The sequence below is a fragment of the Daktulosphaira vitifoliae genome, unplaced genomic scaffold, assembly GCF_025091365.1.
Source record: "Daktulosphaira vitifoliae isolate Bord-2020 unplaced genomic scaffold, ASM2509136v1 Scaffold_1, whole genome shotgun sequence".
Taxonomy (NCBI): domain Eukaryota; kingdom Metazoa; phylum Arthropoda; class Insecta; order Hemiptera; family Phylloxeridae; genus Daktulosphaira; species Daktulosphaira vitifoliae.
This window is the reverse complement of record NW_026099572.1, coordinates 40,872,097-40,885,730: the sequence shown is the minus strand read 5'-3', so window position 1 is coordinate 40,885,730 and position 13,634 is coordinate 40,872,097. Positions and strand designations below refer to the sequence as shown.

Here is a 13,634-nt window from a genome sequence, read left to right as displayed (position 1 = left end):
TATCGTCTAGTAAAATCTGTCCTATGAGAGCTGCGAAAAAGTGACCATAGACAAAAATAAATAAATTAATAAACACATAGTATAATAAATACCTTCTCAGCCTTGTATCGAAGTTTAAAGTTACAAAAATAACCGTTACTAAGTTTTATAGTAACATAAGCAACGATAGGTTTACTAAATAATACAGTGTGCATCACATACTATTTTATAATGAATTAAATTATATGTATTATTTTATTGTTTAATATATAATTTTCTCTTTATCTAATACATTTTTCGATGTATATTTGTTGTAAACACGTAATTGTATCTATTGAATAATGGTACTACAATGACATTGTATAATTTCTAATAGTTAAATTAATTCCTGGTTTCTAAATATTTTTTATAATTAACAAAATGTTTTTTAGCTGTATTTGGGGTGGTAAAAATATTGAATCGTTCTTTCTAGAAGAAATTTAGTTATGACCATGAGGTTGGGTTGGTTTCACGGGTCTATTACTAAATTTTCTCCAAAAAAATTGTTCCGATTTGACAACCAACTAGTTAACATAGAATAATTGATAATAATTTTTAGTTTTTACGAGCTGATAATAAACAAGACATTATCAAGAATTTAAAGTTAAATTAAAACATAAGTTTTGAATTTAAAATTTTAAAGAATATTCCGGTGAAGAACTTTAACATCAACTTTATTCATATAATGTTTAAATATAATGATGATAATTTTATTTTTGATGTATCATGGACATCTATTTCTACTCATTCAAAATTTGACGAACTATTTAAAAAAACTTGGATTGAAAAAGAGGAAAAAAATTTGTTTAGATACAAGTACAAATCACAAAACGTTGTTAGACTACCAGGAAAATATCAATTTATTAAAGTAGTAAGTCTTTAATTTTAATATACTTTTAATGGTTTGATTAATTATTGTTTATTTTAAAGTTGAATATTGACAGGGCAACAAAAAGACGTACACCAGCCAGTTTTCATAAAGTGTTACAACCATTTGATGACAGTTTATTCAACTTTACTAAAATTAATCATGAAGAATATTTATTTAAGTTGGAATCTCCTTACAATAGTTGTGAAAATTCTTCTGGTAATTCAATAGTTTAATAAAGAACATTTTATAGAATCATCAATTTTGACAAAAATTATTTGGTATAGATGATATATTAGCCATAAATTCAAGTCCATTAGGAGATTTTCATTCATTGATTTTGCCAAAAATATCAAGTAAATTACCACAATCAATTAATAATTACAGTCTTCACTTATCATTACAAATACTATTATTAAGTGCTTCCCCGTAAGTTATCTCTTATTATTAAATAAAAGTCTTACTATTAATTTTTAATGAATACTTACTATTTTTAATATTTTAGAGCTATGCGTATTGGTTATAATAGTTTATGTGCTTATGCTTCAGTGAATCATCTTCATTTGCATTTTTATTATCTACCTTACAAAATGTATCTTGAAACTTGTGTGAGTTTTAACATAAACATATAAATTTTTATCAAGATTTTATTAGAGGAACTTCTTCTGTAGTATTCAATCTAATGATTGGTTTGCAACAACTTCCATGTTTCTCTATCACTACTAGCTTTTCTCTTCAACTCTTAATATGAATTACATCCTTAAACTTCTATTATTTTATTTATGTATTGCAATTTTAGTCTTCCTTAATGATTTTTTCCATTGATCATTCGTCCTAAAATTAGTAATTGTTTCCCATCATGTCATAAAATATGACCTATTAATTAATTTCATCTTTTCTGAGATTAGAGGATTAACAAACCAAAAAAAAACCTAAAAATTATTATTATATTAGAAAAAATGATAAATCAATCATTCTCTTTAATATTTTTTATAATAAAATATTTCAAACTATTTTTTTTAATTATTTTGATTATAAATTTTTGTTATAGGAAGTAGAATATTTAAGTGGATCTTGCTATATCATAAAAGATTATCCTGGAAAAGGTTTTGTGTTTTTTCTGTGTTCAATAGATAAAATACTTGATCTTGTGAGGTAAACAATTTTTTTTATAATTCTTTAGTTCTACCTCGAAAACAGTAATGTTCAGTCAGAGTTAGAATGCTATTTTAAAATTTGTTATTCAAATATTTTTTTTCATTTATAATTTAGGATATTTTGACATTTTTATGGGAAAGGAAATAAGTTGCTTTGTTTTAGTTTTTCGGAGACATTTAAAACAAAAAATGTTTGCGCGACTAACCAAATTTAAATAATAGTTCATTGCAAATAATAAAACTACATATGAAAATAACAATATTATCAGTAATTCTATGATAAAATTGCATAAAAATGTCAGATAAATTGACTTATGGTCCCTTTTCAGCAATAATTGCTGAATGATTGCTTAATAAAGCAATCATTTGTGTGTTATTTGATAATTATATATTTTTTTAAATAATGTTTTTAATTAATTTTAGGAAAGTTTGTATCTTAATAGATTATCTTCAATCAAAAAATATTCCTCATAATATTTACATTACTAGAGGATTAGATATTAATAAGTGTAATCTTGAAAATGAAACAAGGAATTGCATAAGAATTTATATTTGGGCTAGAACACCTTCTGGTAATATTTATTTAAATTTTTTTTGACTTACAGCTGATAAAAGGAATTTGCATGCAGTAAATTATGTAGTGCTTTGACATACACTAAAAACATATACACAAATATAAAATAATTAAGTAAAAATAAAAAATGTAATTATTTTTAAAAATTTTTTAAAAATAATGAAGAATGCACTTTTTTAAAGTTGTTTTTTTAAAAGAAACTTAATTATACAAAGTTATTAGTTTGGAAAATTGTGGTACTGAAGCATCATATTTATTAATAATCTTATGCACAATTTTTTTAGTATGAATTTAAACAATAAAGGTTATATTTTAAATTTTCCCGTACAATATGGATAAATTATAATAGGTTTAATTATATTTAAATAAATTATTGACTTTATTTATTTGTTTATTATTATTAATGTTTATTTAACGATATTATCATATTATTTTTTTGCTATATTAGTTTTAATAATTCAAAATATTTTTGATATTAGGTATTAAAGATGTAAAATGTACATCAGGAACATGTGAACTATTTGGTCACTTGGTTTTAAAAAGTATGTAAAGTAAATTCTTTTTATTTTGGCCTACCTAAATTAAAAAAAATATCTTCTTTTTAGATCAAGAAGAATTTGAAAGTTTTAGAGAAGAAAATGTTATTGAACTGCTTAAAAATGTAACACATACTACATATAAATCTATAAAAAATGATGTTAAAAGTTTATTTCTAAAAAATTAAAGTAGGTTAATAAAGTTTTATTATTATTTAAAATTTAAGTGTTTTATTAATTGTTATAAATTCTTTTGCCTCCTCTTTTACAACCAAATGTATCCTCTTAGCTCTTCAGTATATTATTTCTTCTCATAGTAATTTTACATTATTTTTTCAAGTTCTAAGTCTTGCCTCCAAGCTATATTTTTCAATCCCTTCTAGGCTAACTTCTCTCCCATTATAATTATCATTAAATTGCTTATTTCATTTATTTGTACTCCACTTCCACCTCAAATTCTTTATTTCCCATAACTAGTATTGTTCCTTCTACTAAATTTTTATATTATAGTCTTCTATAATATTTTAGCTTTTGTCGAGTTATATATTTAGACAATTAGAGCCATAAAATTTTTTTTTGTTTATTTGAAGCATTCTATACTTTTCTATAACAGTTTTTTTTTATGGGTAGATAAAATAGATATTGTTATTATTATATATACATTGTTACCATAGTAACATTAACATAACAAATGTTTTGAGTATATTTAGTGATATTTTCAAACCTGTGTTATTATACAGCTGAATTTTTAAAAACCTTATGTTATTATTAAGCATAAGAGAAATTTGGAGTTATTATGTCTGTATTTATATTACTTCATTAATTGTTTATTAAGTGTATTGATATTATAATAATGGAATTGTATAGAGCAGATTATACTTTGCTTGGAATGGTATCACCAAATTGCATGAAAATAATACCAAGTTCTCAGAATGATGAAGCTGAAAATAAAACCCAAAAAGTATTTTCTAATTAGTTTATTTAATTAATAAAGTAAATTAGTTAATATTTTTTTATTTTTAGATTATTGTTGGTGATCAAGAAGGTATTTTGCAGTTATTTCAAATACGTAAAGGAAAAATGAATATGTTGTTTAAAACATTACCTTTGGATAAAATAAATAACATTTGTCTTGGAGGAGCATTTGGTATTTTATTTCATGGAAATCTTTTGTCTCCAAAACAAATGTTTTAAAATAAAAATCTAACAACTTTTTTAATAACTAGTAGATTAATTGTACTTTTGTTTAACTTTATATTACATAAGACCCAATTAACATTTCTACAGAACTGTGTGGTGATAGCCACTCATTCACCCTGCAAGGCCATTTCAATTATAATTATAGAGTTTTGATAACACTAAAGACATCAGAATTGTTAAATATTAGCCATAATAAATAAAATTTAATTTAGATGAAATTACAGTATTAAATTTTGATGTATATTTTTATATAAGATATAAACTTTTTTTAATTGCTTATTTTAATAATTAAAGGTACAATTCAAGATAAAATATTTGTATCTATGGGCACATCTGTAAAGGGTTACACAAAAAAGGGAAGAATGTTTTTAAGTTTCGATACAGGATTAACTGAACCTGTTAAATGCATGTGAGTTGATTAGGTGTATAGACAGTGTCTGTGTTAGGTTTTAGGGAGCTCCATACTAGGAAGGAAGGGATTAAGGGGTTACAGTAAAAATACCTATCCCCCAGTAAAAATGATTCAGTTGTAAAATACAATTATTTTTCACCTTGAGGTAATAAAGAAATTTTTTTATCTATATTCCAAAAATAAACCCTAACTATAACACTGTTATGTACAGATCTTGTAAAGTATGGGGGCTGTACTTTTACTACTACTGCGTGAGATTATATTTTTAAATATAATAATTTCAGGTATGTCAGTGGAAATGAACTTTTTGTGTCTGGCAGACATGTGTTTAATCACTTTAGTGATTGTAAAGACTGTAACACATACTTATGTCCTGAAACTATTAACAGTTTATTAGTATTAGATATTTTAAAGGTATTCATAATAGTAATTGTTTTATTTCCTTAAATATAAGAAGTAATGATATTAATATATTATTTAGATGCAAACTGTAATACCTATTTTAGCTTGTGCTGATCTGTGTATTAGAGTACTGGAAGGATCGGCTGTTAAAGAAATATTTTATTTATCTTCAGAACCTACTTGTTTATGTCTTATGAAAAATAATGGTGGTGCACAAGGAAATGAAATTCTTGTTGGATTTCTAAATGGTGGTATTACACTTCTAAAAGTAGAAAAGTAAATGAAATTATTACTTTTAACTTGTGACAAAATAATTGTATTAAATGTATAAAATGCATAAAAAATAAGTTAATTATTAATCATGATTTTCTTAATACTTGTTTTTGTTATATTACTGTTTTGCTAAAAAATAATTTTTTTATACTATTGAAATAAACAAAAAAATTATAATTATTTAGAAATGCTTCTGTAAGTGTTCTATGGGAATTGAAAATACATAATACTCAAGGAACTGTTACATGTATGGATTGTTTTATAATTGATGGGGAATATCATTTGTTAGTAGGGCGACTTAGTGGTTCTGTTGAAGTATATTCATTAGATTCAAATTCTGTGCCTATAGAAAAATACAAATATGTAAGTTATTTTGTAATATTCAAATAATAATAAATAGTACAGAATTACTACAATGGATTGTCTTGAAACTTTAAACTTAGATCTAATATAATATTTCATTTTTTATATAAATGAGGTTTTAGTACCATCTCATTCAGAATTTTATGTTGTATGTATATTTTTTTTATTATTATCTAAGATTCATTACGTTGAAACTTAGACAATAGTAAAAAGTTAAAAACCAAATAATCTATGTCTATAGTTTTTGACTGATAAAAACATTTTTTCTACAATTAAAGTAATATTTACAAATTTTCTTAATTATATTGATTTAGATGTGTTTTGCCATTATGTTGTAAAAATATTTGTTATTTGAACACATTAAATAATTCTAAAATAAGTATTAGAGATGGTAGCAAATCATAGAACTAATAAAATTATTCTCAAAATTTGTTTGATAAAAATTTATTTAGAAAACTTAGAAATAATATTAATCACCTAAACTACCAACATAGTGATCTTTTATAGGTCGTTAAAATTCTTCACAATATTATATAAATTTATTATAAATATCTATTATCATTATTACTTCTATTTTAACTTTTATATAGATTTGTTCAGAAAGTATTACCTCAGTACAAGGTGGATTTATAAGAAACTATTGCATTCCAGAAGTTATAGTTACTACTTTTACAGGTCTCATTTTTAAATAAAAATATATTTAATAAAACCCTATTTGGTTTATTATTTACTAGTTTCAGTAACAATTTAATATTTTTAGGTTGGTTGTTTGGACTGACTTTTGTTGATCAACATATTGATAAAAAAATTATATCAGAGTCTTCTAATATTATTACCAATGATGATAAACAAAAGATTTTAGACTTTAGGTAAATATATATGAATATTATAGAAATGAATACTTACATACATTTTCACAAGAATTAACAAAAAAAGTATTAAAGTAAACTTGAATAATTTTACAGGAATGAAATTAGTGATTTAGAGAGATTAGTCTCCATAGAGAGGGACAAATATTTGGAATTTACACAAAAAAGTGCAAGAACCTCTGTGTTACCATATTTGGCAATTAAAAATACTGTAATGTAGTATGATTAATTTATACATTTTTTAAATAAATATTTTTGGTTTAATAATATTTAAAATTTCATTTTTTTTTGTAAATTTTAGATAAATTTGGATTCTGAAAGTTTAATTTATCATTTGATAATTGAATTAGAAGCTACTATTGACAATATTTTATTACAATGTAATTGTTTAGTAAATTTTGTTGATGTCGAAAATAATAACACAGCAGTAGTGAGCAAAAGCAAATATAATGAAGAGGTCAAGTGCTAATGTATACTCATTAATATATAACATAAATAAGCAAAAGTCAAGTTCAGTCTGAATTCTTTGTTTAAAAAAATCTAAATTTTAATTTTAAAATTTAATTTACCTGGACTTTAGCTAGATTGCTCACTGAAATTTAAAAATACTAAATTTTTCATTCCTAACTTTTATTTTTTATTTTCATATGAATCCTTATACTATACATAAATATTATTACTTTCTTCTGGTCATCCAATGTTGTTAATTCTTCAAAAAATAATTTTATTCACATAATTATAATTTGTGAGATAGAGATGTTAGCTCAATTTTTCCTTAGTATTCTTTGAATTGTCTAAAAGAATAATAAATACTTTTTAATTCCTTTTTATACATTTTTTAGATTTTTTTGTTTCATTTATATTTTTAGGATAACAATAAATTATTGATTACCTACAGATGTCAATTAAACACAACTAAATTAGAATTAAAAATGTGGGCTTATGAAGGTGAAAATGGAATACTCACTGCTTATATCACTCCTTTATTACAGCCAAAAAGTTGTCAAGTTTGTAAATTTCCCATAAAACCTCTTTTATATCATCAAAGAACCTTCAAAAAAATTGAGTAAGTTTTAAAATAATTTTAATGGCATTTTTTAAAATAAATTTTTTAAATTTTACAATGTTATTACAAAAAAAAAAAAACCAGCACGGTGGGATCGAAGCACAGTGGTGACGTGGCATATTGAGTCTATTATAGATTTAATCTGACAGTGATTAAAATCACTATTATAAGAAACGCTTCCATGCAAATCTGTATATAATGTTTAAATCTAAGAAATTGGTGGATAATTACAAAAGCAATATCAATTATATCCAAATTAGTAATTCTTAGGTTCAAAAATATATTATAAAATTATATTATAATTGTTATATTGAATTTTTTTCAAATTATTTTTATATTGATTTTTAATATGTTAAAAGTAATAATTTTTAACCTTCTTTATTTCGTCCTTTAAAGTGAAAGTTTATAATAAAAAAAAAAATGAATTTACTGTCATAACTTTATCTCAACTTGCAAGTTTGAAATTGATATTATTAAATAGAAAAAATGTTATTGTTAAGATTAATATGCAATCAATAAATTTTGTAATTACTATTTACAGTAAATTTATCAGAAATGTTCGATTTTTTTATTACATTTTTATCGTAATAGATCACTTAAATAAAAATCATAATAATCATTTCTAATTAACTTTTAAAATAAAATACAAACCCCAGAATTTTAACACGAAAATAGCATATTTTTTAATATGGTAGCCATATTCACCAAAAAGAAAATGTATATTTCGAATTTTTTTTTAGCTTCGATGCAAAGCTGAGAAGGTATTAATTTTACCATATGTATGTTCCCACTTTTTCTCAGCTCTCACTGGACCGATTTCTTTCAACAATACGTCAAAAGATCACAAATCATATCTAGTTGAAGACATTACCCTTAAAAATTTTACCTCGTTCTCCGCAAATTGAGGAAATCTCCAAAAAAATTAACATTTTTAAAATCTAAAATAAATTCTGTCATTTATTTCAGTTTTTTTTCTTAAAACTTCCATAACTTTTTCAAAAATCAACAAAATAACATAATTTTTTTTTAATTTAAAACCTTAGGTAATTTCCTTTCATTTGATATCATTCTTTTTGAAAATCTAACACTTAACCTGCTCTCAGGGGGGAGGGTTTAAAAAACCAATTTTTGCACACAATTTAAGCTTTTTCAATTTAATTTTTGAAAATGTTCCTGAAATATTAACACTTTTATTTAATCTTAAATTAAAGCTTATATTATATACTTTACTATGAAAAAAACCCAGAACAGTGGGATCGAGGCACAGTGGGGGACGTGGCATAGTTGGATCTAGTATTGATTTAATATGACAGTGATTAAAATCACTATTATAAGAAACGCTTCCATGCAAATCTGTATATAATGTTTAAATCTAAGAAATTGGTGGATAATTACAAAAGTAACATCAACTATTTCCTTAATTATATCCAGATTAGTAATTCTTAGATTCAAAAATATAATATAAAATTATATATTATATAATTGTTATATTGAATTGTTTTCAAATTGATATTGATTTTTAATATGTTAAAAGTAATAATTTTTAATCTTCTTTATTTCGTCCTATAAAGTTTATAATAAAAAAAAATGAATTTATTACCATAACTTTTAGCTCAATTTGCAAGTTTGAAATTAACATCATTAAATAGAAAAAATGGTATTGTTAAGATTAATATGCAATCAATACATTTTTTAATTACTATTTACAGTAAATTTTTTATTTCATCCATTGTTAAATTCAGGTGAAACTAAAAATAATTTTTTTTTAGATTTATGATTTCTATAGCAACATGTTACGAAAAAATTAGGAATGTTATAGACTGGTAGTTGCACACAAAAATAGAGTAAAAAGATTAATAAATTACAAAGTAAAATTATATAATATTATATCTAATTCGACAATATATACTTTAAAAATATTAGAAATGAATGATTTTAATTGTTTGTATGGATAAAGTTGGTTAAGCGACTTGTAATTTAATTAAAGGATTTTTTTTCAAATTTTGAGGGTAATATCTTCAACTAAATACGAATTGTAATCATTTGACGTATCGTTGAAAAAAGTAGGTTGAGTGAGGGTTGGAAAAATAAATTGCGGCCTCAAAAAAAATACATAGTAAAATAATATTAACATGAATAAAATTAGCAATTTAAGCTAAGTCAAATTTAAAAGTAACTTTTTTGACTTTAAAAAAGCAAAAAAATTTAAATATGTTTAATTTTTTATGTCTTATGAACTTTATTCTATGTCAATTAAATTATATAATATTCATGAAAGTCAGTGTATTGCCTTCATAAGATATTTTAAAATTTAATAAAATACAAAACCCAGGATTTTAACACAAAAATAACATATTTTTGAATATAGTAGCTATTTGCGCATAGAAAATAGGTCGTCGAGACAAATTTTTTTTTTTAATTTTATAGTATATGATATAAGCTTTAATTTTATATATGTCGAAAGGACGCAGTATTTCCGGAACATTTTCAAAAATTAAGTTGAAAAAGTTAGTTTTTGTAAAAAGTTTCTATTTTAAATCCCCCCCTGTGATCAGGTTAAATGTTAGATTTTCAAAAAGAATGATATCAAATGAAAGGAAATTACCTAAGGTTTAAATTAAAAAAAAATTATGTTATTTTGTTGATTTTTGAAAAAGTTATGGAAGTTTTAAGAAAAAAAACTGAAATAAATGACAAAATTTACCGATTTTAAAAATGTTAATTTTTTTGGAGATTTCCTCCATTTGCGGAGAACGAGGTAAAATTTTTAAGGGTAATGTCTTCAACTAGATATGATTTGTGATCTTTTGACGTATTGTTGAAAGAAATCGGTCCAATGAGAGCTGAGAAAAAGTGGCAACAGATACAACAAAAATAAAAAATAAGAAAAAAACACATCATGGTAAAATTAATACCTTCTCAGCTTCGCATCGAAGCTAAAAACACTGGAGATGGGAACTTCAAAGTAAAAAAAAATGGACATTGTACTTTTGTGTTATAAGGAATCGATATATTATATGGAAGCCGTTTTTATTGAAGACGGAGTAGATAAATATATTTTAGTTATTTTATTTACACATAAAAATAATTTACAAACAATGATAAATATAACTTTAAATTATTTTTGAGTGTGTTCATTTTAGATATCAACCTTGCAGTTTTTTAACATTAACTGGAAACTTCAGTTTAGCTGAAGTTCATACATGGCTTTCTAATTGTTTACCTGGAATTCCTGAAAAACCAGCCTCTCAAGATAACATAGAATATTCATTTGTATCATTATTATTTGATACATTATTACTGTGTACATATAAGTAATTTTGTTTAGTTTTCAAAATTTAAAACTGAGTATATTTAGGACTGTATGTAAATACCAGATCTGGACTATTTTGATTGTCTGTTAATCTAGGTAATAAATTCGGATTCTGATTTTAGGTGTACATTGAGAGCTTAGAATTCAAAATGTTATAATAAAATTGTAAAATGTATTGTTATGTAAAGAAATTTTAGAATGGAGTAAAATAAATTTAGTTTCCTTGAATTTTTTCTTAAATTTTCGCCTATGACACCTTGATTGATGCCCTATTACATTGCTCTCAATTTTAACAAATATTTTGTTTGTTACTTAATTTTCAATAATTATGTTTTAAATAAATAATAAGATCATGATCCGTTATTTGAATTTACAAATAATTCAGATAGTGTGAGTATAAAATTGTCGAATCTGAATAATTTCATGACATTAATACAATTTTTGTTATATGATATGTAAAAATAGTTAATAAGTTTATATTGAGTGATTTGCTGTTTTTAAAATTAAAATTCTAGGTGAATATTTACACTTTATCTATCCAATGTTTTTTGATCTATTATTAGTATTAATATTAAAAAATTATTGAATTTCAAATAATATGATTTAAATAAAACTTAAACATTATTTATAGTGGATTTTTAAATATTATAATGAAGGAAATTATTTACTTATATTACATACAAAAATAAACATTTTTCTCTTTATCATTTTTTCCATTTCCAATATTTTCAGAAATATGAACAGACAAAAAAAATTACATGTTTTTTTTTTAATAAATTGGCTTTATTACAAAAATTAAAAAAGATTTTAAAAGCTCGTAAAAAGTAGTATCCAATGATGTTTTAAGTATTATTATATGGGTTCCATTCTTCTTTATGAACAATTAGAAAAAAGTAAAAATTTAATCTTTTGATTTTTGACGTTTTTTAAGGCAATGAGGGTTGCACATTTTTTTTTATTTTTCAAAATTATACTTAAAGAACTGCCGTAAAAAATATTACTAATATAATCATAACTACTGTAGCCCCCCCAAAATTTTACTGAATGTGCTCTTATTTCCTATATGTTAAATTTAGATATAAATTTGTATATATTTCATGAACTATGAATAATTATTTATATAATTTAATAATATTAGACGAGGTTTGATAAATTTTAAAACCGACAACATTACAGCGATAGCGATACTTAAAGATAACTTCAGTAAAGAAGCAACAAAAAGAAATATTATATTAAATATATCATACGGTTAGTTTTTGAAAATATTTTATACTTCAAAGAATATCATCTAATATATCTTATTTCAGATATCTCAGTTAACAGTCTTAATAATGTGTTAAATATTATTGTACCCAAACTTAAGACAGATATTGAAAATTATAAGCAATTGGAATTAATTGGAGCTATGAAACAATTATCTGTTAATCAAAATACTAACTCTGAAATACTTACTGAAAAATATTTAAAAATGATCGATAATGAAGAAAAATTGAAAGAAGAAGTTTTTAAACGTCCAAATCGGTTAAAACGCTTACAAGGTATATTATTTTCATGAAAATAAATTGTAATACAGTGTAATTGTCAATTTTTTTTTCAGTCATTATTATAACATTATTTGATGATTGGCATAAATTAAAGGGATTTAATATAAAACCTAATTCAAGGACTAATCTTCAAAAATATCTGCAAACCGTCAACACTTTAGACTTAATACTAGAAGTATTTGTACTATAAAACTAATTATAAAAAGTTAAATAAGAAATTCTCTTATAAAATAAATCATTTTTGTATAGTATATATATTTTTTTACTAACTAATAAACGTAAAAAATGAAAAACTTATATTTTATTGAATATTTTAGTAGTAATATTATACAATTTACTGTGGTAATGCAATTAAAAAATAATAATAATTAACGAATTAATTTCCTTAAAAATACAATGTTTTACGTCAAAGTTGAAAGCGAATGTGAATATTTCTATTCATTTTATTGTAATTTGAAAAATTTTATTTTTAATTGAAATGTTGAAGTAACAAGCAGGGATTCGGAACGGAACAAAAATATTGTTCCGGAACTTGAAATTTCGTTCCGTTCCGAGTTTGCTCCGGAACGGAACTTTTGCTAACAAACGTTCCGGTCATTTGTTCCGGAACGGAACTATTATTTAAATTCGTTCCGGCCATTTGCTCCGGAACGGAACTCTTCCTAAAAATCGTTCCGACTATTTGTTCCGGAACGGAACTATTAGTAAAATTCGTTCCGACTATTTGCTCCGGAACGGAACTATTAGTAAAAATCGTTCCGACCATTTGCTCCGGAACGGAACTCTTCCTAAAAATCGTTCCGACTATTTGCTCCGGAACGGAACTATTAGTAAAAATCGTTCCGGCCATTTGCTCCGGAACGGAACTCTTCCTAAAAATCGTTCCGACTATTTGCTCCGGAACGGAACTATTAGTAAAAATCGTTCCGGCCATTTGCTCCGGAACGGAACTCTTCCTAAAAATCGTTCCGACTATTTGCTCCGGAACGGAACTATTAGTAAAAATCGTTCCGACTATTTGTTCCGGAACTATAATAAT

General features: G+C 23.8%; 2 protein-coding genes across 9 annotated transcripts; both read left to right on the top strand.

Annotated features, from left to right (window-relative positions):
- Positions 1-365: 365 nt before the first annotated feature.
- Positions 366-2,378, top strand: LOC126897141 (GDP-D-glucose phosphorylase 1). Its single transcript, XM_050670532.1, has 6 exons — positions 366-889; positions 949-1,105; positions 1,174-1,315; positions 1,392-1,494; positions 1,938-2,041; positions 2,159-2,378. The coding sequence occupies exons 1-6, from the start codon at positions 704-706 to the stop codon at positions 2,166-2,168; spliced, it is 702 nt and encodes a 233-aa protein (XP_050526489.1). The 5' UTR covers positions 366-703; the 3' UTR covers positions 2,169-2,378.
- An 844-nt stretch (positions 2,379-3,222) lies between these two features.
- On the top strand, positions 3,223-12,906 carry LOC126897059 (Bardet-Biedl syndrome 7 protein homolog). 8 transcript variants are annotated; one of them, XM_050670486.1, is made up of 16 exons: positions 3,223-3,342; positions 4,026-4,114; positions 4,177-4,198; positions 4,648-4,762; positions 5,050-5,179; positions 5,247-5,443; positions 5,626-5,803; positions 6,394-6,478; positions 6,564-6,672; positions 6,769-6,883; positions 6,974-7,129; positions 7,542-7,738; positions 10,882-11,052; positions 12,190-12,299; positions 12,359-12,589; positions 12,649-12,904. In XM_050670486.1, the coding sequence occupies exons 2-16, from the start codon at positions 4,043-4,045 to the stop codon at positions 12,783-12,785; spliced, it is 2,025 nt and encodes a 674-aa protein (XP_050526443.1). In that variant the 5' UTR covers positions 3,223-3,342; positions 4,026-4,042; the 3' UTR covers positions 12,786-12,904. The 8 variants fall into 8 exon arrangements, with proteins under 8 accessions (XP_050526443.1, XP_050526417.1, XP_050526434.1 ...); XM_050670460.1 differs by having other exon boundaries at positions 4,177-4,300; XM_050670477.1 differs by having other exon boundaries at positions 4,021-4,114.
- Positions 12,907-13,634: the final 728 nt, after the last annotated feature.

What these genes read in the sequence shown, in the direction of transcription:
- LOC126897141 (XM_050670532.1), top strand. Translation starts at nt 704, where the DNA reads ATGTTTAAATATAATGATGATAATTTTATTTTTGATGTATCATGGACA. An exon ending in AATATCAATTTATTAAAGTA is followed by an intron (nt 890 to 948) that starts GTAAGTCTTTAA and finishes TTTATTTTAAAG; the next exon opens with TTGAATATTGACAGGGCAAC. An exon ending in TAGTTGTGAAAATTCTTCTG is followed by an intron (nt 1,106 to 1,173) that starts GTAATTCAATAG and finishes TATTTGGTATAG; the next exon opens with ATGATATATTAGCCATAAAT.
- LOC126897059 (XM_050670443.1), top strand. Translation starts at nt 4,007, where the DNA reads ATGGAATTGTATAGAGCAGATTATACTTTGCTTGGAATGGTATCACCA. An exon ending in CTGAAAATAAAACCCAAAAA is followed by an intron (nt 4,115 to 4,176) that starts GTATTTTCTAAT and finishes TTTTATTTTTAG; the next exon opens with ATTATTGTTGGTGATCAAGA. An exon ending in CAAAAGATTTTAGACTTTAG is followed by an intron (nt 6,673 to 6,768) that starts GTAAATATATAT and finishes ATAATTTTACAG; the next exon opens with GAATGAAATTAGTGATTTAG.